Source organism: Ixodes scapularis, unplaced genomic scaffold (assembly GCF_016920785.2).
Source record: "Ixodes scapularis isolate PalLabHiFi unplaced genomic scaffold, ASM1692078v2 PGA_scaffold13__105_contigs__length_92229423, whole genome shotgun sequence".
Lineage (NCBI taxonomy): Eukaryota > Metazoa > Arthropoda > Arachnida > Ixodida > Ixodidae > Ixodes > Ixodes scapularis.
The window spans coordinates 62008483-62035292 of NW_024609839.1; the positions used below are offsets into that span (position 1 = coordinate 62008483).

At 46.0% G+C, this 26810-nt stretch overlaps 2 protein-coding genes across 4 annotated transcripts; one reads left to right on the forward strand and one right to left on the reverse strand.

Annotated features, from left to right (window-relative positions):
• Positions 1 to 470: 470 nt before the first annotated feature.
• LOC8035600 (protein FRG1) lies at positions 471 to 6693 on the forward strand. Its single transcript, XM_002411413.5, has 7 exons — positions 471 to 733; positions 1239 to 1321; positions 1386 to 1511; positions 4377 to 4546; positions 5622 to 5726; positions 5973 to 6064; positions 6527 to 6693. The coding sequence occupies exons 1-7, from the start codon at positions 675 to 677 to the stop codon at positions 6672 to 6674; spliced, it is 783 nt and encodes a 260-aa protein (XP_002411458.1). The 5' UTR covers positions 471 to 674; the 3' UTR covers positions 6675 to 6693.
• Positions 6694 to 8852: 2159 nt separating this feature from the next.
• LOC8035598 (DCN1-like protein 5) lies at positions 8853 to 26773 on the reverse strand. 3 transcript variants are annotated; one of them, XR_003919604.4, is made up of 10 exons: positions 26605 to 26746; positions 22249 to 22439; positions 19511 to 19599; positions 18660 to 18736; positions 16308 to 16399; positions 14993 to 15101; positions 12618 to 12722; positions 11517 to 11619; positions 10134 to 10696; positions 8853 to 9584 (listed from the first exon to the last, which is right to left on the reverse strand). XR_003919604.4 is itself a non-coding variant. In XM_029987130.4 (9 exons), the coding sequence occupies exons 1-9, from the start codon at positions 26620 to 26622 to the stop codon at positions 10578 to 10580; spliced, it is 903 nt and encodes a 300-aa protein (XP_029842990.1). In that variant the 5' UTR covers positions 26623 to 26773; the 3' UTR covers positions 8853 to 10577. The 3 variants fall into 3 exon arrangements, 2 of the variants coding, with proteins under 2 accessions (XP_029842990.1, XP_042145858.1); XM_029987130.4 differs by having other exon boundaries at positions 8853 to 10696; positions 26605 to 26773; XM_042289924.1 differs by lacking the exon at positions 26605 to 26746 and adding an exon at positions 25114 to 25172 and having other exon boundaries at positions 8853 to 10696.
• Between the last annotated feature and the right edge of the window lie 37 nt (positions 26774 to 26810).

Here is a 26810-nt window from a genome sequence, read left to right on the forward strand (position 1 = left end):
CAACCCTTGCAAAAGAAGCAGGCGAGCTTGCGCTGCACCAGCCGGGGACGCGTTCCAGGCACCATAATCTCACTACAACCAACTGCAACGCGCAACGCCATGGAGAAGGGAGCGTCGTCTGCTCTCGAATACAACATTTGACGTCACGAGTACCCTTGCTCGCTGTTGCCAGCGGAGCGGCAGGAGGTGATTCGGAGGTGTACGCGTAAACTTCGAAATTAATTTTCTCGAAACAAAATGAATCGTTTGATAAAATATTTCGTAAACGTTGTCACGCGTGGATACATGGTGAAAATTTTATCAACATCAATGACCATTAATATCAATAAAAGACTGCAGCGACAGCACGACATCGCGGCTTTGAAACGTTCTTCCTTTCTTGTCGGAGACTGATTAATTTATCGGGATGCAAGCAGCAGTCTAAGCACACTGTGCGAGTGGCTTGCCTTAAGTATTACTAGAAAAAATCCAATCCAATCCATACATTGCTAATACATCTGTAAACAAAGGTTGTGCCAGTCGTACTGGTCGTACTCTAGCCGCTTTTTTTTAGTTTAGAACTGTCGGATTTGCTTAAAAACATGCCCGACATCTCTGCTTGCAAATTAGACTAAGAAAGCTCCCTAAGGATTAACCATTCAGTGAATAACTGATCGCGATTTACCGTGCTCAACATGTCGGCATACGACACCGTCCGAAGAGGAAAGCTCGTCTTCAAAGGGGAAAAGAAAAGGTGCTCACTTGTGGCCTTTACGCTGCGCTGATCTGGATCCGATTTGATGCGAATATATGTGATATCGCCCGTCATACCTTCAATCGCCAATTTACGGACATCCCTCGAATGAGGTTTCGTTAATGTTAGAAACGGTACAGTACATCCTTATGAAACAGTTCAATGCAAGCGAAGCAAGAAATACAGTCAGCTGAGGATTATTTGTGCTATTTAACTTGTTAGCTTAATTTGTCAACGAAATGCTCTGCGAATCTACGAAACATCGTTCGATCCTAACTTGCCCAAACGCCAACCAAATAGATGCAACATCCCTCACCATCTAACATAGTTCTGAACTGTCGTGCAGTGTAAGCACTAAATATAGTTTAAAAAAAAAATGTTTTAGTGTAGCCATTATTAACATTAAGTGAGCTCGTCCTGCTATTCTAAACCTTCAACAGACCAAAGTGAGGAAAACTAGCACCGACCACGCAAAGCTAAGCGCCCACACACACACTTTCCCCAGGAAACGGAAGAGTAAGAGCAAATCTGCAGACGGTTCCAGCAGCAGCGAGCAGAAATCTGGAAATGAGGACACCATCAACCACGGTAATGAAAGGATATTCCTGTAGTGGTAACCTGGGGCAGCCTACAAGCGGGTCACTTTTTCTAGGAGGCTGGTGGGAAGCGAAGGTCATCGACGAATTCACCGGCCCAATCGCCCTCGAGTTCTCTCCGCACTGCTACGTCTCTTCGCTGGACAATGGGCTGTTTGTGCTCGGCGGTCCGCATCCCCCCGGTGAGGAACGCTTTCAACGGGGTTTCAAGAGAACTGTACTCGGCGTCGACCATTTTGTGGCAAGTCATTGAGGCCGGCGTCGTTTCTGGAGGGCTCCAACTCTGTCAAAGCGCGTTTGCACGAAAACATGAGCAAACGAGACAAAGGGACGTTCTCTTGCGGCAGCGTAGGGCCGGTGCATCGTGGATGCCGCCACGCCAGCCTCGAGAGCACGGTGCAAAATAATCGACGCCGAATATAGAGCCACGGATAAGTTAAGCTTCATAGTCACGGTCATTATGGTGCCTAAACTCGCTGTTGCCCCAGTCTGCTGGTTCATCCGAAATCGCAGGAAACAGTTTCTTCGTCCTCCAGAAATCCTAAAACTGTTTGTAACAAAGTGAAACAATATCGCCTGGGCTTCTGAACACCTTATGCAAGGCTTGGGGAGTAAAATTTTCCAATTGTAACAATCGCCAATTGTGCCCGTCCCACGCTAGGAACCAAAAAAATGGTCCCTACAACATAACTGGGTAATTGAGTGCCAATACTTTAAGCTTAGCCTATTTAGCGACTTTAATCGACTACCCCTCTCCCTTCCTTTCCATACACACATGCACACACTCCAGAACTAGTGGTGTAAAAAGTATAATCAGTGGCAAGTGTGGTGCAATTGAATGTATTAATTTCCAGATGGTACATATGTCATATCATTCAACATTCTTGTCGCACACAGAGGCTTATAATGGGGCTGTCCAATGCTACACGAAAACAGCAAGAGTTTTGCTGCATTTTTGTTTTTTTTTAGCTTCGTAACAATGGTTTCGCAGAGCCTTTCAGAATCTTGATTGGGTGTGCGACTTGGCATTGTTGTTGGCTGATATCTTACTCCACCCCAATGACTGGAACATAAAATTACAAAGGAAAGAGAGACCCCTTGTGGTATGCGCCAAGACGCAAACGTTTTCGAGCTGAAGTGTGATGGGGGGGGGTCTCCCCCAACACCAGGAACCTCTATCAACAAAAAATCTATACAATTTTCCTTCATGGGCAGTATATACCTTGCAATCTGAGCTGCAGGGTCGGAGCTGGGTTCCCCAGTGTTGGGAAATACTCAAACGACATTCACATTTTCAAAATTTTGCTCAAGACAGACCTCAGCCAAGTACTGGAGGCTTACGAGACAACTTTGCTTATCAGCCGATCCCCAAACAGATAATCGGTTGCAGGATGCATGTCCAGCGAACGACTTCGTTAAGTTTTAGTCTGGCTTTCCGGAATAATTTTTTCAAATCTATGAAAGCTTGCAGCTGCTTTGATTGCAGTGTTCCTTATATGTACATCGGCGAAGATATTCTTTTCTTTTTAGAGCGCAGCTCTTAGGGGCCCGTTTCCGGCTTGAGCGGCGTCGCCGTCGGCGTCGGCGTAACCGCGCGGTGCATCATGGGAAATGTCCCATAATGCACCGCGCGAGCCCCCCACCAAGGTCACGTGACCTCGTGGGGGGTCACGTGACCCCCCGAAGTCACGTGGCCCCCTCCTCGAGGTCACGTGACCCCCGCCGATGTCGCGTGACCCCCGATGACGTCATCGTCACTGATGACGTCACCGGCATCCACATCGTCATCATCACTGATGACGTCACCGGCATCCACATCGTCATCGTCATCATCACTGATGACGTCACCGGCATCCACATCGTCATCACTGATGACGTCACCGGCATCCGCATCGTCATCATCACTGATGACGTCACCGGCATCCACATCGTCATCATCACTGATGACGTCACCGGCATCCACATCGTCATCATCACTGATGACGTCACCGGCATCCGCATCGTCATCATCACTGATGACGTCACCGGCATCCACATCGTCATCATCACTGATGACGTCACCGGCATCCACATCGTCATCATCACTGATGACGTCACCGGCATCCACATCGTCATCATCACTGATGACGTCACCGACATCCGCATTGTCATCGTCATCATCACTGATGACGTCATCAGTGACGTCACTGATGTCGTCACCGGCATCCGCATCGTCATCATCACTGATGACGTCATCAGCGACGTCACTGATGACGTCACCGACATTCGCATCGTCATCGTCATCATCACTGGTGAAGTCATCAGTGACGTCACTAATGACGTCATCGGTACCCGCATCGTCATCGTCACTGATGACGTCATCAGTGACGTCAGTGATGACATCATCGGCATTGGGGGTCATGTGACCCCCAAGGTAACGTGACCCCCCCCCTGGTTAGTTTAACCCCCCCCAGTGCCCTTCCCTCCTCCTCCTCAAGAGCTGCGCTCTAATTCGGCGTTACAGGGAGTTGTAAGCGGCTTTCATTTTTTTTTAGAGGGAAACTGTATAAAGTAAGTGTCTGTGAATGACCAGTGTTCACCTCCAAAATTTTTACAGCTCTGTACCTTTAATGTGAATGCTTGTCTTGGCAAGCAATTAGTACTTTTTGTACCAAAAAGTACCAAAACCCCTACTGAGGGGGGGGGGGGAGGGGCAGCATTCTTAAGTTATTTGTGCCTCAATCAAGAAATACATGTATGTCACTTCAAGCTTAGGGAATTTTTTATTTTATTTTTTTAGTTGTTTATCCGTTCTGCTTCATCCTCAATTTGCGACGATTTGGATCGCTGCAATATAAGATTGCAGATTCCTGCTCTAAGGAGAATGACCAGTGCAAATACGTTTAGTAGTCAACTGTCGTGAAACAGCAAGGACTGCTCATACAGAGCCGTCATTATTCACACACCATAAATTTTCATAATCTGAAATCGACATTGATAATGACACCGAAATGCCAACCAGATTCTGGTTTCACACAAGTGTGGGTTTTGTGGACCGTTTCTTGCAGGAGAGGGTCCCTCGCCCGAGGAAATCCTGACGGCCGTCAAGCTTTCCGAAACAAAGATTGCCCTCAAGTCCGGCTACGGAAAGTACCTCTGTGTCCAGCCGGACGGAGCCGTTGTGGGGAGGTCGGATGCCATTGGACCGCTTGAGCACTGGGAACCGGTCTTTCAAGATGTAAGTGACTCGACAGACAGTCAAAAAGAAAAAGAAAAAAACCGAGGCTTGTACTTTTAAGGCTAGTTCACACATTTGCAACTGAGTATGCTCAAACGCATTGCATTTGCTTGTAACCACTTGCAGTGAGACAACGCCCTGCCATCATCTATCGGGCAGCCCTGGAAAAAAAAACAAAAAAACTTCAGTATATAACTGAAATCAAGGTTTTGCAGTATTTGAGAGATCAAACCTACACACTATTCACAAGAAATAGTTGCTTTGTAACATTGTCAGAATTATTTCGAGCCCATGTCAAAAGAATGATGCGCAACATTATAAAAAAAATACACGCAACTTGGAAGCGTTGCCAGGACTGTCTCATAGATGACACCTGCATGTTTTTTCGTCGCAAGCACTTACAAAGGAACACAATGCACTTTGGCACACCGAAACATACTAGATATGTGAACCGGCCTTCATAGCACTTGGGTCCCAAAGATGCTCGTTTGCTTACTCTAAAATCCCGAGGAAGCACCCACTAAAAATTTGGAGACAATCGTGCAAGACTGGGGGATGGCCGCCCTCAATAGGTCAACAATACGTAAAGATAAGTCCGTCGTGCATTTTCCGAAGGTTCCAAAATTGAGGGGTGGACGCTCATTATTGTGGAATGGACAGATGCTCGGTGCTTTACGGTAGTCGGTTCAAAGCGCACAGATTGCTGAGCGAGTTAGTGCAAGAGGTTTCCTACCGTGCTTTGTTACGCTTTCTTCGCATCGTTTCTCACACATAATGTCGGAAGCACGCGGTACATTTTGACAATGCTTACGTTGCAGAGAAGTTGGACTTTGAGATTTCCCAAACGAGGTCAAACTTGCATTTCCTTTTTGCTAAGAATTTGGTGTTAAGTTTGACGGTCCGTAGAACCCAAACGTAGTAGGCTGCGATTGAAGTTTACGCAATATTTGCGGCAACACTTTCTAGTTGAAGATCTTCGCCAAAAAATGCTTTTTTTTAAACATAACGTTTACAAAGTCACCAATCGTGTTGGAACAAGTTGACCGGAAAGTAAGATCAGTCTTCTGGTTTTCAGGGAAAAATGGCCCTGCAAGCAAGCAACAGCTGCTTTCTGACTGTCAGTGACGGCACGGACATTCTGGCTAATGCAGTGACGGCCGGGGACAACGAAATGCTCAAGGTGAGAGCGCAGCGAAGTTTGATGGTGGTGCTTCGCGGCGGCGGCACTCGGCAGTTTTCCTGACGTACCTAAGCCAACAAAAATTCCAGTTTTCTATCGTGTTTTGGATGCTCGTCGATGTATGACGTCGATTCAGCGAGCTCCTTTTTGGTAAAACTTTGAGCTCCTGAAGAAGCCCCCAAGCATCAAAAGGGCAATAATCGTTTGGTCTACGAAGAAGCTGAACTCCACAACTTTTCGCTGCAGGTCCGCTCGATGGCCAAGGCAGAGACCTCGAACGACAAGGGCCTTCCAGAAGAGGAAAAGGGAACTACAAAGGAGTGCGAGCTCAATTACGTGTAAGCCAAGCCGCCAAGTTCCACTTTGCAACGGGTACTACGTCGGCTAAGCACCGTCCTAGAAACTTTCATTTCTCAAATCCGCCAAACTACGTTTGAGGTCTTGTGGCACGAAGGCTACGACGAAAAACAAGTTGCTTTCGTCCGGGGACGAAACATTGATGTTAAAAGTCCAAGTAACCAAAGCGAAAATAAATAGTTTCACGGTTTCTTTGGGGGGAGCGCTTCTCACTAAATTTAACAGGGAATCGGTGCCGCGCTAAATTTATAGAAGTTAGTGTTGGGTGGCCTCGCGTGACGGCAAAATTTTCCCGCTCGAGATGTTTGTTCTCTCGTCTTGCCTATCGTTTCGCCCAATTTCCTTGTCTGGTGCACTTCTCTCGCAAGGGACCGCTTTCCGCGAGCAAAAGGTGCGGCAGGACTGCCCCCTCATTCGCAGTTCTCTCATTGGCCGTATTTCAGGAAGAAGTTCCAGAGTTTCCAGGACCGAAAACTGCGCATCAGCCAGCAGGACAGAGGGGAACTGAAGCGGGCAAGGATAGAGGGGCGCCTGCACGAAACCCTGCTCGATCGACGGTCCAAAATGAAGTCCGACAAATTCTGCAAATAAACGACGCGGCAATCTGCAACCCGCATTGCCCCACTTTTGCCACTGCAGAGTTTGGGGAGGACCCTTCCCAGCACGACAAGTCTCTTTCAGACAGAACTTTTGTATGCTGCATTCCAGGTTCAGTGCTTCCAGTGTGCCTACAACACAACTCCACAAGTTTTCAAAAAAAAAACGTATGGTGAGAGCAGACTTGTACCGTACGCATTACAAGTAATCAAATTACTTGTAATCGATTACTTTTTGGAGTATTTTTGTAATCAGTTGATTACTTTTATTAGGCAGTAATCACAAGAGTAATCTTATTACTTTTTGGAGTATTTTTGTAATCAGTTGATTACTTTTATTAGGCAGTAATCACAAGAGTAATCTTATTACTTTTTGGAGTATTTTTGTAATCAGTTGATTACTTTTATTAGGCAGTAATCACAAGAGTAATCTTATTACTTTTTGAAGTAATAAAATTACTTGTAATTGTTACAATTTGTCCACGGGACCCCCCCCCGGCACACGCCTTTTTTTTATGAAATGACAAAAATAAAATTCGCTTTTTAAGTTCTTTTTTTTTTTGGAACGGAAAAAAGAAAGATTTTTGCGGAGCTGTAGGAAACGAGGTCAATCTCTTTCTATGTACAGTTTCTGTGGAATGTCCGTTTTCTTTTTGTTTTTATTTCGAGGCGGGACTGGGAGTGGGATGCCCCAGGGAAGCTACAGTGCGTGACAATGGCCATTCAGGGCGAAGTTTGAGGAAACAGAATGTAGCTTTGTGAGTCCTTCGTTCAAACTAGCCCCCTCACGCACACACATATATAAAAAAATAAAAAAAAATCCTGCTTAGGGTACCTACTCGCAGCCCTTAGAAGAACCAGAACCGAAGAATGCCTAAAGCGGATGCAAAATATAACAAAGGCAGTTGAAATATTTCCCCATTTCCCCAACGTAGTCTTTGTTACAAGCAAGGTTTTGAGTTGAGAAGTGGTCGGGGCGATCTCTTCCGCTAATGGATACTACACATGATCCGTTTCAAACCCTGGAGCTGCGGCTCTTTTGTTAACATACGAGCTCATCCACATGTGAATAATAAAATGAGCGACACAAACTTTGAGCGAATACCCTTGCTCAAGCTTAAAAAGATGTAGAACCCGCTCCGCTCCCGCTCCCCCCCCTTCCACACACACACACACACACACACTGGCGAACGCCCAAATCATTAAACGTCTTCAAACGAATTCTCTATGCTTGTGTCCGCATTGTGAAGGTGCAACGACCACGAAGAGGGAGCCAGTTTTTCTTCTTCAATACTTGTGCAAATGTGAAATATAGGTTGGAAGTAGTTCATTGTTACGAGCGCTAAAGATGTGGCTTCACACAATAAAGTAATCGTAAAAGTAACGATTACTTCTCCAAGTAATGTCCAATTACTTTTGCCATCGAGTAATCAAGTAATCTAATCGAATACTTTTTAGCCAAAAGTAATAGTAATTGTAATCGATTACTTTCTTTTAGTAACGTGTACAAGACTGGTGAAGAGCAGGGAGGAGTTTTAGTTGTCCTGCCTCTAGTGCGGGCTTCCCAGTTACCTTCGGCAATACATTAGTCTCCCTAACCTCGAACATGCGGGCACAGCCAAAACATGCTGGAGGCTGCACATTCGAAAAAGACGCCTTGCCGTTCTCGGTGTCCGTAGCTGCAGTGGAGCAGATTTCGTGCGACAAACGTATGCTTAGCATCGAGATGTTTTGTTAAGTCATTTTGATGCTGTGCAAAGCTTTGCCTTTTTTTGTTCACCCATTTCCATAAGCGATCCGACTAGAGCCATCTTCATGCATTTATTTGCTGGTCTACGAGAGGCACAAAAGATCGACCTCTTAACCAATCGTTCCCCCGAAAGGCTGGCAAATAAATGCATCATATCTTTTCCCTCAAACTGCATGAAGACGATCACCATTATTTTATCTTGCCTAGTTTTAGAACAATGAAGAGTTAAAAAGGGGCAAACGTTTCGTAAATGCCGTTCCGTGCCATACTGGCTACCTACCTCAAACGTTCTTGAACATGTGAGCATCATCCAGTAAAAGCTGAAGACAAGCCAGCTACAAAGACTAGCCAACAAAACCTAGTACCAAGATGCGAGCTAGGTAGCTTGGCCAACTAAATCCGGCAGCATACCACCAAGAGCAGCTCATTTGATGTCTTTTATTTCCTCTTAAAACTTTCAATACGAATACAGCTTTCATTTCTTTTTTTGTTTTCATTTCGAAAAACTGCGTGCCACATCTTCTGGCACCACCACTCCTTTCTCTTCCAACCGAAGCGCCGCTACGTTGACTCGGTGAATTCCAAACGGGAGGCAAATATTGTTGTCGTTGAGAGCTGGTTTCTTTTCGTTAGCGGAATGTAATTCGACCTTCCTTGCGCGTTACCGTGGCGGGTACCCGGTGCCCTCTTCGTCTCCAAGCGGAACCCCGCGTACCCGTTTGCCTCTCGTCTGCACCTTCTTTCTTCCAAAACGAGCCCGCTCTCAAAAACCGGGCCTAACAATCGTTCGCGACAACCGCTCTGGGATATCGCTCTCATCCGAGACATTTGTACAATGCGTGCCGTTTCCGTTCTCTCTTCCAGTCGGTACAAAAGCGCTTTCACAGACACACGCACATCCAGAAAAAAGAAAGAAGGCAGGCCTGGCATTGTTGCTTTGCCAGCCGCAATGCTCGCTTTCGCAGGGGAGAGGGGAGTTTGAAAGTTGGATCGAGAACTACAAAAGGGAATGGGAAGGAGAGATGCAGGGATAGGAAGGTTGTGGTCGTTTGCACGTCTACGGTACGACGTCAGTTTCGACCGCACAGGCCGCATCCCGCCGGTTACGTCGAAGAGTGTGGACGAAGCCAGCAGGAATTGTTGCACCCGAGCTGTCTGTATCACGTTCGCAAAATAAAAATAAAAGGCAACATCAAACCCTGGGGTAGCAAAACGCATTCTCTTCTGAGTCCCGTCCAAAAAATAAAAATTTAAAACCACAATTTTTTTAACAGCGTCATACGCAAACCTAAAGAAATGCAGCGAAGCGAAGGTTACAATTAAAACCTAGAACAACAAAAAGAGAAAAACCTTCCTCAATTGCATAAAGGGTGGTGCGAGGCGGTAAGGACCAGGCAATGGAGATGCATAACCGGTAAATTCACACAAGGGTGCCTAGACGAAAAAAAAACAAACAACGAAGTGCTAAAACATTTGCTTGACGCAACCTCTCCCACCCGATGTGACCCGGGGCAACAAAATTTCCAAACCTTGCGTGCGCGCGCGTCGAATGCCCTTGCTACTAATTATACCAGTTCCCAATCTTTATAAATTAATTTCACCGCACGAGAGCAGGCTACTTCTTCCTCGCCAAACTTTCGTCGACACAACTCCCATAAATATTGACGTAAAATAAGAAAAAAAAGTAGAAATGAAGATGTTTACCACGCGACGCACTTGCAACCCTCTTCGATGACTGCAGCCGCGGATCGTGGCCGGCCCCCTTAAATGCATTCCACGGCACGGCGATTTCCATCTTCGACTAAAAGAGTGGCAACGTTCTTGTAAACCAAAAGTATGCACACACACGCACACACAAAAAAGAAATACGGTGTCCAGCACGGAGGTAGTACAGACAAAACTCAACTGTCGGAGCAAGAAAAAAAAATTTGAAGACTCACTAAAGAAAAAAAAAAAAAGGGGGGGGGGGGGGGGGTAGCAGCTTCAGCCATGGTGTTGGCATGGACTTGGTTGTTACTGTTGTTATTGTAGAACCAAACTTTGAGGGAAGGGGATGCAAATTAAAGGAGTAGTCCTAGTTTTGGGGAGGGGTGAGGGGGGGGGGGGGGGGGGGGAGAGGGGAGGGCACTGGGATGTCCACTCCCCCCCTCAGCTGGAGCAGGCACTGAACGAGGGGAGGGAGTCGTCTTCGAGTTCTTGGGGCGTCCGACGGAGGTGAGGATGCCTCGAGTGCAGCCATTCCACGAATTCGTCCAACAAGACGGGCCCTGCAACAGGAACTGGGATGAAGCAAGCGGTGCGAAACTTTTGCGGCGACAAACGGGGTGCCGCACCGTGGACTAGCTCGACAGAACGGTGACCAGAATGGTAGGAATTCCGCGTGGGGCACACCACGCAGGATTTAGACTGCTCCAGCTGGTGTTCCGTTGGGCGAGCTCGGTGCCACACCTTGTACAGTCTTCCTCGGTGTAAACTGCATCACCTCATTTATTCCCATGTGGGATCCGATTGGCATTCCATTGGGCTAGCTCCTACTCCCCACACCCTGCGACTTTTTCTCGGTGCTAACTGCCCCACCCCATCGATCCCGTGCGACCCCCTTGGTGTTCTGTTGGGCTGGTTTGTAGTCCCACACCCTGTAGTCGTTCCTCGGTGTAAATAGTGTGCAGAGAGGCGATTGTCCAATCCTGTTCGGAATGTCCCCGATTAACATTCAGGTGGCTACAGGGTCCCCATCAAGGGATAATGATGTCATGGCCACGACGAGCGACCTTCAAATCCTTCGTCACAATTTGGCGCTGATACAGTTACCTGTTGGGCAGACTGTACCAGTAGCGAGGCATGAAGTTGGGGTAGTTGGTACATAATAATGAAATGGTAAAATGGCGCTTGAAAGGCGAAGGACACAAGAAAGATGTGCACTGAGAAGAGGCCGATTGTTGACGTAGGGCACAGTAACTCTGAGGCACGTGCTTGCACCTCGAGAGTCGCGAACAGAAAATAATATTTTTCCAGCTCAAAACATTTGACCGCGAAACTGAAAATGCACGAAAAAGTCAAAACCGGTCGAACAAAAGATCCACTCACAGGCTCCGTCCTCATCGTAGTTGGAAAGGTCCGGCTTGATGGTCCGGCTGAACTCCAGCACATTACACCATTGGTCCTTGTTGATCACCCGGTATTTGGACTGCTGCTGGCACAAACAAATACCGCACACAGGTGTTTGTGCGGACCAGGGGAACGCAAACACGGGCCGAAACACAGCAAGACACCCAAAGTCAAACGGTATAATGCAATCACCATATTTTCAAGGCTAGTCCGCGGGCTATGTACGTCTTAAGGGTACACCTTAGTACTATGCGGTGCGGACTACAGTAAAACCTCGTTATAACAAAATGGGATATAACAAACTAATGGATATAACAAAGCAATCATAATTCCCCTTGCTTGCTAATAGTGGGAAGAAATGGACAACGGCTATAACAAATTAATGGTTATAACGAAATAATTACGACCGCTCCAACTTTGTTATAGCGAGGTTTTACTGTATACACGTATGCAAGTAGGGCCCCAGGGCGCCACTATCTTGCTCAGTTGGGGTGCGCTTGGGCGCATCATAATCTGATTATGCTGCCAAGGCGTCGTAATTGCATTATGACGCACCCAAGTGCACCTCCTTGAGGCCATACTTGCAAATGACTATACAAGGTTTTTTTTTCGTCTAGACGAATCATGATGAGACGTAACGAATTTTGTGAACGACAGACTCTGTCGATGATTTCTGTACGACGCAAGCTTCTCTGCAGACTAATAAAGCGGGAATGCTTCAAGGTGTGCCGTGTAGGAGGACCCTTTCGTGCGGAATGCGCGCCACGTGCGAAACATGCAGTGTGCGGATTACGGCCCGCAAAATATGGCACATGCGGTGAATTTGTGCAGATCTAGCCCAATATTAACTGCCCATCAAGGTCTCATGCATTGCAAACAGTTGTGTGTACGTGTTGCAATACAGTTGGTGGCCTCTATATTTCCCCGCAGTAACCTTAGATTATACTTTAAATTAATCATTGTTTCATCCCCCCAAGCAGGCTCGAAATGGAGCATCTCTCGGAGAAATGGCGGAAGGGATTCTGGCGTTTTTTCAGCGCCCGTAAGCGACCGGCGTGAGAAGTAAGGGCAACAACAGACCTCGAGGAACTGGTGGAAAGAGGCACAGAGGGGCCAATGCTTGCCCAGCAGCAGTTGAAGCATTGCCTTGGCTGTTGCCATGTCCATGCTTCGCTGGTCCTTGTCCTGCAATGACCGTTGCCCGGCCCCCGAGACGTCACACACACGCTTGCCGCAGCCAAAGCCGACCCGAGTCGTCTCCCTCCAATCCATTTTCAGATTCCCGTATCTTACGACGGTCGTCATTGTATCCCAACTATTCTAGCAAGGTTAAGGAGGGGCACTAGCCAGAAGGGTAAACTTTTGAAATTTTTGGCTTAATATTGTGGTGAAAGAAACAGGCAGGAGACGGACGTTCCAAAACAACGTTCTATTTCAGTGATGTCTCGTCAGGAACTGCCTGTCAAGCGAGTCCAGTCTCGGCACAGGAAAAGAGAAAAGATGCGCGCGCTAGCTATACGCTCAAGCGCTCGTCTTTTTCTCTTTTCCTGTGCCGAGACTGGACTCGCTTGACGGTGCGTCCAGTCCCTACAATATGATTGAAATTTACAGTATAACTGTATACTATATGTACTGGCAGTTGCAAGGTAGAGTGCAGTGCCAAGTTTCATGTTACATGAATTGTGAAAGAAATTATAGTAATTTTTACCAGAAACTCACAACATTGTTTAGGAAAGCTATTGTTGGAAAGCCAATGTAATAACTAACACTAGACACACAGAAGATTGTCTAGAAAGTGCAACTGTGAAAAAAAAAAAGTCCAAAAAGTAATTTATTTTAAATTAAGCTAACATTGTGCTTGAAAAATCAAGTCAATTTTTTGCTTTTCATGTCGTCGACATAATCTTTACGTCTTTTATAAAAGACACCCACAAAGTAAGAAAGCAATGCCACAGTTGCATTGCCCATTTAATTCAAGTTAGGAAAAACGAGTGCGCCTTTCCTTTTGTACCGTTACCAAACGAGTTTTCTTGCAGTGAAATTTATGCCAAAAAGTGGAACAACGAAAACCGAATTTAAAGTGCTCGAACCCCTACCTTTCCTTTAGCAACGGTGGACCGAAAATTATTTATAAAAGAACTGTGCACTGTAAACAAATGAAACTTTCTGGGAATACTCTAGATATTGATGGATCTAAATATGGCATTTTTCAAAAATACACTTTTTGCAGAATTCTTTTTCTTTTCCGGGTAGCGTTTTTTAATAAAAACATTTAGAGCAACGAGGACATCTAGAACTATTATTAACATATGTACATATGTAGCGGGAAAGCCGTGCCACATATCTTCGTTACAGTCGAGCTCGAAACAGGAAAGCCGGCCCATAAACTCGTTCTGTGTGAATACTATACTACAGTCGACTCTCATTAATTCAAAATCTCTTAATTCAAACTTTCGGATAATTCAAACTAACGTGCAGGTCCCATCCTATGCGTCTCTACGGGAAGAAACACCTGATAATTCAAACTTTGCTTTATTCAAACAAATTTTCGGCCCCCCTCGAGTTTGAATTAATGAGAGTCGACTGTAGTAGCGTTGTTTAAAGGAGCTGTGCAACGATATTCAATTGGAATTTTTTTCTCTCTACATGAGCTTACTGGCACACCTGGGATTCAAGGATACTCACACGCAACGCCATTGGCCAAGAAACTCCTTTGTTGCGGTGTAATTTCAAGGACAAAAGCAATCATTTTCATTCAATCTCTCCTTCGCAAATTTTGATGACGTAACTCGGGGATCGCAGTACACCCAAGTGACGATATTTGAATGCGGTTCATAGATTGGACCCGAGCATGGCGTGGGCACTCGACGTGGGCTCGTGACAATTGCTAGCTCGAGAAGCCTTCGGGTTGTGACCCGTGTCCAATCGCTGCAACGACGACAACAGCCGAGCCATAACAATGTCTGGAACTCAGCGCGTGTCCTGTGCTTTGCCAACCCCAGCGCGTGGCTATGATCAACACTGGCGGCATATAATCGGCTCCAGATCACGTGGCCGCTTGTTCTGGCTGCGAGTTGAGAGGGTGAACGCTGCTCGTTTTTCTTTAATTTTTTTCTGGGACTTCTATTGCGTGGGGTGAAAAACGAACGCGTGTTTCATAGGTCAGTAACGTTAGGGATCCGTTTTCAGCGGTATTTGTGCACAGTACAAAAATTGTTGCATTGCTCCTTTAACATTTGTCAGCAGACAGGAGGTCTTCCTCATAGGACATGCACCGCTCAATTGCTGGGCCATTGCATTACAGCACGTTCAATTACGCTTTGCTTGCACGATCACACGTGTGTTCAGTGGTGGAGGTGTCCCTTCCAATGTACATTTAATGTATCTTAGATTAAAAAAAGAAAAGGCATCAAGATTCAACGGTTATAGACAGTTCCCCATGGTGAAAACCTCACCCTTGCGAAGTCGTACGCATATCTGTAGATGCTCTTGAAGTGGGTGGTGTCATTCAACAGGGATTTGAGGTAGTCCAGCTTGCCCTGGATCTTCTGGATTGAGTCGCACCTGGCAACCCCGAGAGAGAAGGATACCGTCAACAAAACAAATGCAAAAAAAAAAATTGGTCAGTGCATAGGCGTGCCATACTGCATAAATTTCCGTAGAACTATGTGTGGGTGACACAAGAAATGCGTGGGGGTGGGGGGGTTAACGCTTCGCCGAGTTGCGCTTGAGAGACGCGTGAACTGTTCATGCCGCAGAGGATGCGAGCTCGGCCATTGTCTAGTGCGACAAGCGAAGATTGTGGAATCACTGCTGCCGGAGCGGCGTCTATCGTCGTTTCAATCAGACGGGAGCGAGTCACGTCCAAGCGAGCAAATGAGAGAGCCAGCAGATAAAGAATTGCTGCAGAAACCACTATCCTTGGTTGTCTACGAATTCAGATAGCATTCGTCATAAAAAACCTCAAGGGCGACGGCTACACTCCATTCACACCTAAGCAGAGAATGCAGTGGAAGCTACGTCCTTGTTGGACCAGTCATACGCCTCTCTTTTGCAACGTCGTCACGCTCCCAGCCATACCCACGTGCGGAGTGCCAGGTCAGGTGATAAGAGGCAGCTGATTGGTCTGGCGGGCACATAGCGCCCACCGGAGTCTCAGCCCAAAGGTGAACGGAATATAGAATGACCTCTAGGGTGATCTTAAGGACGACCTTAAAGACAATGTTAAGGATGACATCCTAGAGGACGATGTCTAGGACGACTTCAAGGTACTCAGGTCCTTCGAAGGGGGTGCGAATGTGAGCTGAAATGGTCTACTGCGCATACCTACTGAGCGTTAGGAGGCCAGAAAGTCCAAGAAACCTGGGGTGCAGGGGGGCGATAGCTAAAGAATGCTATCGCATTAAAAGGACGTGCGTGCGCACTGCGCACCATCGGAGAACGTGGTAATGCAAATCTGGCGGCGCTTCTGTGTCATATAGGTGACGTCGCTTTCGTGACATCTATCTCCCAACTTTGAACCCCCTTTCAAGCGCGGAAAGAAACACAATTCTCAGGAGCAGATCACGCCGCAAAGAAACTCGACAGCTCGAGCACCGCCGAGCATGTTACGCGGACTCTGACGCAGGACCACTCTCGAGTCCAAAAACAATTTCCACGAATCCACGAACGCCAATTTCTTTAGAAACCCCGGTCTCCCACCCTTTGCCGGTCGAATCGTAATTTCACACCTTACACCGAGAGACCGAGATGGAACTGCGCGACACTCACTGGAGGTCCGAGAGTCCTTGTACCCACTCCTCCTCGGTGAAGAAGCCCATCTGCTTGGCATCCATCTTCCAGGCCAGCACCAACATCACAATCTGGGCGTAGACAAGGAGCGTGGTGAAACAGGCATCGTGCAAAGCAAGGGAGCTGACGACTCTATTCACTAGCGTTTGTCTGGCAACAAGCTCACTACCATCTACCGTCGGCGGAGGCTTGCACGCTTCCGGTTTTCTTATTTTATTACTTTTGTTTTGCATCCTTTTGTTTTTTGCCGCCATAAACATATTACAGTCGGTTTCCCGAAAAAAATAACCTGGTCCGATCGCTGTACGTTTCGGAAGAACACAAAATTCGGCAGACGCACTTAAGACTACTTGCGTGCAAGGCGAAAGCATTTGTACTCGCAGCGCATTACTACGAGCAGCACAACACGTATTCCTATTGCACACCGCGCTTCAGCGGTGACATCACGCTCCCCCACTGCGCAGGCGCGGCAAACATTGCCGGCGTCACGACGGCTTCCATGACAAAGCACCTGCGTTGCTGTGCTTTTCGTTGCGTTTTATTTCTGACGCGCCTGCTTTGACCTTGAGCGCACCGGCCGGCTTCAGTGACGAGGCATCTGCGTTTCTGTGCTTTTCTTTGCATTTTGTGAGGTGCATGCTTGACGACATAATTTTATTACCATCTTTTGGGGACAACGCCGCAGCTTTTTTGCGAAATGGGACAAGTAAGGCTTTCTTTCGCCTTAATAAACACACCACTGGATGCTTACTGGGGCATAAGATACTGTGGCGCTCACGTGCTATCAACTTCCTCTGAACGCAGTGAATAGTCGCCAACAAGACAATGATGGCAGGGCATCTCTTTTTTAAGGGGCAGTGCAACGATTTTTGCACTTTGCATAAATACCACTTAGAATGGATCCCCAATCTTTACGACGAATGCAATGCGCATTAAATTTTCCGCTCGTACAATGGAGTCAAAAAAAAAATTGAATGTTTTCTTTTTTAATTTGAAGCCAGAAAAAGTGCCCATGTGATTTGGAGTCGATTATATGCCGCTAACATTTATCGTAGTTTGTGCTGGGGCTGGCAAGGCACGGGAGACGCACCGAGCTCCAGACGCTTAGGGTTCGGATACTGTCATCGTGTCAGCGGTCAGACACGAGCCACTACCTGAATGCCCGTCGAGCTATCAATTATTGCAAGAACAAATCGAGCGCTCGCGCAAAGCTTGGGTTTAACCTACGAGCTCCATTTGAACATCGTCGCCGGGTGGACTACGACAACGCCGCAACCTCCAAATTACGTGGTGAAGTTTTGCAAAGAAGAGACTGGAAAGAAACACCCGCTTTTATTCTTGAAACTACATTGCAACAAAGGGGTTGCTTGGTCTACAGTGCTGCGCAAGAGTAAACTCTGGTCCCACCAGTGCCACTAAGCTTGTGTAAAAAGAAACAAAAAGAAAGAAACACCCTGCAATGCCGAATTAGAGTGCAGCTCTAGAGGAGGAGGGGGGAAGGGTACTGAGGGGGGGGGGCGGTCATGTGACCTGGGGGGGGGGGGAGAGTCACGTGACCCCCCTCCCAGAAGGTCTCCCGAGGTCCTCCCAAAGGAACCCGAGGTCCTCCAGAGGTCCTCGGGGGGTCACGTGCTTGCAGTTACGCCGACGCCGCTCAGGCCGGAAACAGGCACCTAAGAGCTGCGCTCTAAAAAAAAAACACACCAACTGAATATTGTTGCACCGCCCCTTTAAGATGTCCAGCTTCCGGCACGCGCTCTTCGGCTCCGCGTGCATACTCAAGGCTCGTGGGATGCCGAGGCGTCATCGAAGGAAGGAAACTCTTGCTGGAGGCGGGATAACCGAAATTTCTCCCCGACCGTAAACAATATCAATTTCCGCCAGATACCATTTGAGGGTTCATCCTAAATCGGGTGAGAATCAAGACAAAACTTAAACAAAGAAAAGTCCCAACTTTGTGCCTTCCATAATCGCACCAAAGAAAGAATGATTCGGCAGATATAATGCCATTAAAGGCCCCGACATACACTTCGCGTTTCAACTGTTGCAGGGCTCCTCCTTTCCTATATCCTCTCCACTTTTTACCTTGCCCCCACCTGGCTCCTCTCGCAGCTTAGGAGAGGGGAGCGCTAAGAGGATTATCTTCCCTGCAGAAAACCAAGGTTGTACGTCGGCCTTTAACAACGCATCCAGTTCTGGACGCATCCTATGCATCCAGAACTGCGCGGGAAGCACGGCGGAAGACTCTTCGAGTGGTTTGTCGTCTCGATGAGAGTCGTCTTATGGGTGCAAGGTGAAGCAAGGCGCTGAACGTCACAGAAACAGGCTCACATTTTCGGGTTCCACACCAATGTCCTCGCAGAATTTTTCCATTCCGTCGGGCCCCATCACCTTGGGCTCGTTGACAGCTGCAAAAGTATGTGAGCAGAGCTTCAGAACCGCCCAAACACACACAAAAGAATTAAAAAAAATAAAAAGATACGATAAACTTTACATAAAGACAAAGGGCAGGATATCGAAGCTAACGATGATGTAAAAGAAAAATCTAGATAGTCTGGAGAACCAAGACACAAAGTAGAAAACTTTCTCACTATAGTCCGTTGCAACCTAGGAACGAAGGGCGAGGGTAAGACGGGCAAGGGAGGAGGAAGCAGACGGAACGCCGGAGAAGAGAGGGGGAACCTCCTTTTCTCTTTAGCGTACCGTCTGCTTCCTCCTACCCGGCCCGTCTTACCCTCGCCCTTCGTCCTTAGGTTGCAACGGACTATAGTGGCCTTATGTTAAACAATAAAAGAACCTCACCACAATCAATTTAAACCAGAACGGGAAAAAAAAGGAAACACCTTTTTCCTCCTGCCAGTCTTGCGTAAAAATCGTAATAGTAAACTACCACCAGCTCACCTGCTGTATTTGCATAAAAAGAACATTCGTCATAAAAAAGCAAAGTTTCACATATACAAGTGTTTTATGAACAAAGACAGGAAAATCAAAGCTACACAAGAATGAGACCAAACAACACTGCAAAGGAGAAGTTGGTGATTAAGAGAACCAAAGTACAAAGTAGATGACTTTCCAATTGGTGGTTCATTTGTCACTGATTTTTTACACAAAGTTGGTATGTGCGCACCACACGCAACAAGTACTGCACGAGCAATACAAGCAAAAGAATAAACAAAACTTACAGGCATACTCCTGTAGGAGTGCTAGGCACCGCTTCAGAGAGAAGGAAGGTGGGGCGGCACTTTCACTTGAAAAGGGATTGCGTCGGGACCTGCGGAAAGGCAACACGACACGCTTCAAACCTGTTGGATAGCCGAGCTGACCAAAGGTCACTTTTTCGACCATTTCATCACCAAACAACTAGACAGTTCTCCGATTGTTGTTCACGCCCGTCATCTGCTTCTTGATGCACGAAGCAGCTGCAGAGGCACGCAGCTTTGCTAGCGTTCTGTCAACACGAGCGCATTGTCCTTCCGTTCCACGGAAAGACAATGTAAATTTCAAGACGCTGTTGGCGACAATGTCTGGTTCCGAAATATAGCTACCCACGTTTTGAGTCCAACCCTAAATAATAATGTTTTTTTTGTTTTGTTTTTGACATTATAATTTTACAAGCAAAAAAAACAGAAAAAAAAAAAAAGAAAGCAAGAGGACATGATTTTTGTTAGGCACGTTGGAGGAACCTCTTGAAAACTACTAACACTGATCATGAGCAATAGTAGGAGCAACGCATTCAGCGATTCTAGCCGCAAACAATGGATTGGATTGTGGCAGCTTCACCCTTCATACCCAGGCGATCCCAGTCTAAAACAAACTGTATCCAATAAAAATAAAAATAATTGCAGCTTCTTTCTTCTGTCCCACAAATGAGCTGAGGCCACGGCCGAGGCGCCGCACACTCTGCTGCGCACAGAATACGCACAATCATTCTCCGCCACCATTCAAAATTTGGCAAAGGGGCAAAGATTACATTCTCAAAAACACAGTGAGGGTGCAGGCGAGCTGGTGCAAGTTTACCATTTTGTTAAAATGCCCGAGACTGGTTGAGAAAATCTTGAAATAACCAAAGTAGAAGAGACGGGGAAAGAAGTCATCCTCGTGCGACGTCACAGCCCTGCCCCCCGAATCTAGCGGGGAAATCGTGACAACAGTGACGTCCCTATTTCCCCGCTAAATGTAGTGGGAAAACGTTTCACGTGACGTCAGACTCGCATAACGTTGCTATTTCCCCGTTAAATTTAGAGTGGTAAATGCATCATCCGACTCCAGCGTCAGCTGATATCACATAATGCAACATCCCGATTTCCCCAGCAATATTAGCGCCACATGCAGGGTGGGAAAAAAATCAAGCAAATGAGATTTATTTGATTTAAAGGGGTGATGCAACAATATTGACTCCGAAAGAATTTGCAGTTTTAAATTTTTACATTGTTTATTTAACCAAAAGGAACAGAAAAACTGCCTCACTTTTTTTAAATATTGTGATTCCATTGCATAATAAAGAAAATGATAATATTTCGCAATTCATAGCCGCGCGGTGGCGGCCACGGCAACTAAGGCGTGACACGCAATGGGCATAATGTAGGTAATAGGTTGACAAAATGTGCCACTATGTGGTATATCCAATGCCATATTTGATAAATATTGTCGTTTCAACATGAGTAAATACGTCAAAAACCTCATGTCATCAACAAAGTTGTATACATTCAGTTTCAGTAGCGCCATCTGCCCAAGGTGAAAAAAACTATTCCTCCCTTTAGTTTCACCTCGTTGTGCTACTACGTCAGTCAAACCTCCTTACAAAAAGGCAAGCTCTTTGCTTCCGCCCCCCTTTCCACATCGCTCAGTCTCAGACCAACCTTCAGGGTCGCCATGTTAATTGCAAGCAGAGGCCATGCGCGCTGAAGGCTCTGAAAGAGATCCCAACTGAATACTCTATTCCCATTGCGCGTCACTGCGAATGCAACTCGGACGAAGGCTCATGAGTTGAGGGTGGTTTGGAGGCGGCCAAAACAACAATTGTATTACTTTTTTTCTAAAGAACTAACGCGCGTAGGCAAAATTTTTTTGCAGTTCTTTAATCCACACGTGACAGGGAACAACTACCACAATTATTCGACCGAAGTCTAAACATTGCTGCATGGCCCCTTTAAATAACTCTAGCTATAAAAAGGTACTTCTTAATCACCAAGCATATTTTTCTTTAAACGAAAAATTGGTCAATCATTTTGTCCAATCACTGAAAAAATTTCGGATGAAAGAATTAGTGTAAATTTAAGGTACAGTTCAATTAACGTTTTACTAAGTAAATCCAGCCGTAGTGGAACAAAAACAACTTGATATTTTATTAGCTAGTGAAAATGCCCATTTGATTTTTCTTTTGCATTCCTATTTGCTTGCAATAGGAGGTAGCTTTTCTAGTGTTTGTTTCTTTCTCGCATTCTTATTATTTACCTGCAATAGGATGTTACGTAACTGACAAACAGAGCGGACGGTAGAAAGAAAGCTCAACGATCCGATTTGCTCAGACCATTGCTCTGTGCTTGTGTTCAAGCAGATATAAATCCCTCTCCCCTGATAATTTCTTGGTCTAAATACGAGACAAACGCACATAGAAAGCATCAAATGATAGACAAACGGCAAAAAAAAGTATACTTTTTGGGAATCGTTTTTACGCAAAAGGTGCAATTTAAATTATCAAAGTAAAAACCGGTCCCATACAAATTGCAATTTAAATCGCAATTCAAACCACGATTTAAATCGTCTTGTTTTTATTCTTGGGCAACACTGATTCCTCATTTAATTTTCTACAGCCTACACGAAATGCACTCGGGGATCTGCTGTGAAACTCTGCCAAAGATGGCTGTCGCCATAAAAGGTAAAGACGAAAGGGAGGAAGAGAAAACAAATGCTGGCCTACCCGACATGGGTGGTACGTAGCCGCTTGCTGTTGGCCTTGGTGTCATCGTCGTGGGCGTCTGCCCTCCTCCGCCTCTGGGGTCCCATGTTGGGGTCGAGGAGGACGCGTTCGCACACCAGGGGGGGCTGCAGCTGGAGCTGAATGCCCGGGCGGACGCTCGGCAGGCGTGGCGTGGTACCCTCGCGCAGTGTCTACCCATGTGTAGGGCCGAGGAAAGCGCAAACCGAGTCGTTACACAAGTGGCCGACACCAGTTTCCGGTCAACAAAAAAACAACCCTTCTGCTTGGTGTTATTGATAAAGTGAGTATTAGCACGGTCCTTAAATAAACTAGATCATTACACTAAGGCCTCCCCCGGCGGCGCCATTTTTGTTAGACTGCAGCGCCACCCACATACATCCGGGAATTTCAACGGAATTACCGGGGTAAAAGAGGGGAAAGGAAGCGCCCGATCCCAATGGCAGACGACTAACCGGACATTCTCCAAGGGTGGGGTAGAAGAGGGAGAGGGCATGTGCCATTCTCGTTGTTTGGGCAGTTCCAGCGGGCTGTACCGCCTGAACTGCCCAGACATGGAGGCTCATTTCCCTCTCCCCTCTTTCCCTAGTAGAATGGTCTACAGTGGGTGACTGGTTAAGAACCCAGTAGGTGCTACGACTCCGCCGTGCGTTCTTTGCCTTCCACCCTAGTGAACTGTGTGACCACAAGTGGCTCTGATCCATGTAGGAGTAAAAGAAGTCAAGAAACAAAATCTTAAATATATTAACAATTTATTAACAGCATTTATTAACTGCCCGTCACGTGAAGTCTTAATTATTTGAAATGGTATGACCCCTAGGTCTAGTATAAAGGCGTTTACAATCGTCAGTCTTTTCGAAGGGTCCGTGGGCTAAGAGTAACTTTCTATGAAAAAGTAACTGGCAACTTTCCGCATAGAGGCTTCTCAGAACCCAGGTTAACCCGACAAAATGACTTCCAACGCCTTTCCCATAGAGTGACTAAATTATTACCAATCGGGTGATCTAAGAACTGTGGTATTACTGATGAGCAAGGAATGCGTTGATAAAATTAGTTGATAACCCCTGCAAAATTGTTGAAGAAATCCACCTTATGACACATGAAAAGGGGCTGAAAACTGCCGCACGACCCTGCGTGTTAGAGCTACTAGGTGGAGCAAGCTATTACCCGCTGTGCAGTGTAGGGAAGTACTTCAAGTACATTGTACTTAAAGCACTACTTCAAGTAGGTTTAGGCAACTTGTGCTTTACTTGAAGTACATTCTCTGAGTATGTACTTGTACTTTAAGAAAGTACAATTCCCGACTTCAAAGTACATTCAGCAAAGTTGGTTTTGTTAAATTGGTATCACGAAATGATGCTTTGTGAACTCCGAAGATATACTGGGTGGGATATTTTACTCTCACCAGAGACGTGAGCAGACGATGCATCGCTCCGGTTGTTCTGGGGGCGGCTTCCCCGTAGCCTTTTTGAACTCCGGTGCGAACCATTAAACTTTCGAGTCAAAGAAAAAGATAACAGGGGAGAACGTCACAATGTTTTGAGACATTCTCTTTTTCTTTTCCTTCGACTTGAAAGTTCTTTAATTTTTTCGCAAACCAATCTCGGGTGTCACATTATGGTTAATTATCACCAGCTTACTTTCATACTATTTTTTTTTTATTTTCATTAAAGAGAGGACACTTCTTTTTTGAGAGGATTGCTTGCTGGAGCTACGGGGCTGACGTCGTGGCACAACAATCCAATGCAAGCGGTGCCAAATTCAGAAGAGGGACTTCTGAATTTGGCTCCATTCATGAAAATGACTTTATCAAATATTCGTCACTGTTTTTGAGAATAGGTCATGCACCCCTGATTACCTCTGGGCAATGCATGCTAGTTCAAAATCACTGTATAAGGGAATTAAAGGACATCATCAAAGATTGTGTTAAAATACTTGTACTTTGCTTTTAAAGTACATAGTATTCATAGTACTTTACTTCAAGTACCTTGCACCCAGTGTACTTTTTACTTTACTTGAAGTACATCACGTCTCATCTACTTTGTACTTGAAGTACCTTTCAGATGTACTTTACCCAACACTGCCACTGTAAAAGGTACAGCCGTCGCAATGCCAAACAACACAGAAGCCAAGTTCACATATTAAACATGTAACAAAAGTGCCATAGGCAACAATGGCCAAGTTCAAATAAAAAGTCAATTCTTTGCACTACAAACGAATCGAATATCCCTCAACCCAATCATACTGGTGATAACTTGCGTGATAGGAGCATGCATGTGACACAGTTGCGTTCCTCGGTCACCTCGCACCACGTAACCTTCCACAGATCATAGACTTAAGCTCCACTGGCATCAGCTAAGTTTTGAATACAGCATTTTGTGAATACAAATTACCCTAAACTACTACCACATAGAGATTTTCTAAATTGTCTGTAATCTTCCTCAAGAAACGTACATAGAGGTTGAACAGACTTCAAGGAGGCAACACTGGAAAGCAAGAAAGAAGCAAGAGGGCTGTCGGATAGCTGACAAAACGCCGAACAAAGCTGAGGTCCACCCTCTAAACAGCTAAGCTAGGCACGTCCAGCAATGCCTCACAAAGGCCAAACTCCTTTGTTAATGATGCCAAAACACTGTCTGTTTAAGCTGGATGCTGTTACTTAAGTGCTCCACGAGAAATATCAGACTGAAACGCCACATGCCGTGTTTAGACGAAGAGCTAGGTCAGGGCTGGACTTGTGACCTCTGCCAAGCAAAGAGCTCTCGAAGCAACACTCTGCACAATATCTAGCATGCGAGCCAAAAAAACAGGGGCAAAGTTCACTGACAGACAAGAAAGTCAACTCACTAGATTCCTAAACGAATATTGGAGGCAAGACGAATTCGTATTAATGTTCGCCACGGTGACTGAAAAGACAAGAAACAAAATGTTGCTTGTTAGCACTGTCGTTTAGGGTCACAAAAGTTGTCTCGCTATATCTTGGGACCGCACCTCACCCCAATTAAATGCATTTAAATCAACCAAGTAAACTAGTTCCAACGAGCCCTAGCGCTTTTCTACACATTTCGGTGCCACTATGTAATGCAAGTAACATGCTTCCAGCAAGGTCACAATTCTTGTCCACTATTAGAAGAGAAAGTTGCTTTGCACAGGCATGACACCACAGAACCTGTACCCAAGTTTTGAAGCAACAAAAGTACCAAATTAAAATTACGACGACGATCTAATGACTAGACAGAAGAAGCCAACTTCCAGCAATATTGTTTCCTTTTTTGTGTTCCTTTTTTTTAACTCTACACAAGCCTGAAAACATGTCCTAACAAAATAAGAGAGCCCACTATTCACTAAGTTTACAGAAAAAAAAAATCAGCACGACGAATAACAATAATCAGCCCTCTCTACATCTCGCACGACTTTGAGCACCACCCAACTGCGCAGCGTTTCGTCACACAGCCAAAGACCTTTCCAAAAATAAAAATAAATAAAAACCTTTCGCCACTACAACTTTGCGGTGACATGTTAACCGAGGTTTCGTCCTTACACCAGTCAAACGAACCACGCGACAAAATCTGTCGGCTTCCCAGAAAATAAATTAAAAATAAACAAAAGAACGGGGAGGACTTGCAAGTCTTGGAATCGTAAATCATGGTCGAAGCAACGCGGAGATGCCATTTTGGGCAGCAGCACAAACTACGAAATAATTCAGAAAAATTTCCTCTAAACTCTATTTTCAAAGTAGATAGTAAGTGCCAGGTTACGTATCAGCAACAAAACAGGGATCAACGATGTTTCGTGGCTTGCTGAGGCTCAAACAGGAGCAGTACTGCGGCAGCAAGCGTGCATCCCCAAAGAAAAAAAAAGAAAAAAAGCAGCGGACATTGTCGATTAAATTAGGCAGATAGAGGGCTAGCTTACGCCTGACGCTCGACACGAATAAAATATACCAATTCTTGACGTAAAATAACGCGTAACAGCAGCGTACTCTCAGCGGGAGCTGCGAGTGAAGCCAGGAACCACACAATATGAAAGACCGTTCAAGAAGGGTACTATCTCGGCCCGAAGGAGTGTGGTTGACTAGACTTCGCCGAAGCTTCCCAAGCACTGAAAGAACGCCGTAACAGCCGGAAAAGGCTATTGTACCCTACTCGGCGTTCCCTAAAATGCACTCGGACTCCAAGTCGGCGTTGGGAACGCAGTTCTGCAGCGATGAAACACGGAACAAAAAACAAAGCGCTACCCTTCCGATCATGCAAAAATTTCTCGCACCGTGTCCGTTGCGGGAATTTTTTCACCGGATAAGATTAGACTTAGAACTCAAAGCGTATAACTGTAGCCTACCTTCTGCGTGTGCTGCATCGATCTATGAAGTCGAAATTTTGGACAGCTCTCCCTGAAATTAACGCAATCAAGTAATTCCACTCAATTGCTTTTCGCCGTGCAGATCACGAGCATGATTGAAGAAGTCACGCCGTGGTGCGGCACGAAACGGCGCTTCTACAGCCTGACTAAAGCCAAATTGCGTGCTCCGTTATGCAATTGAACTA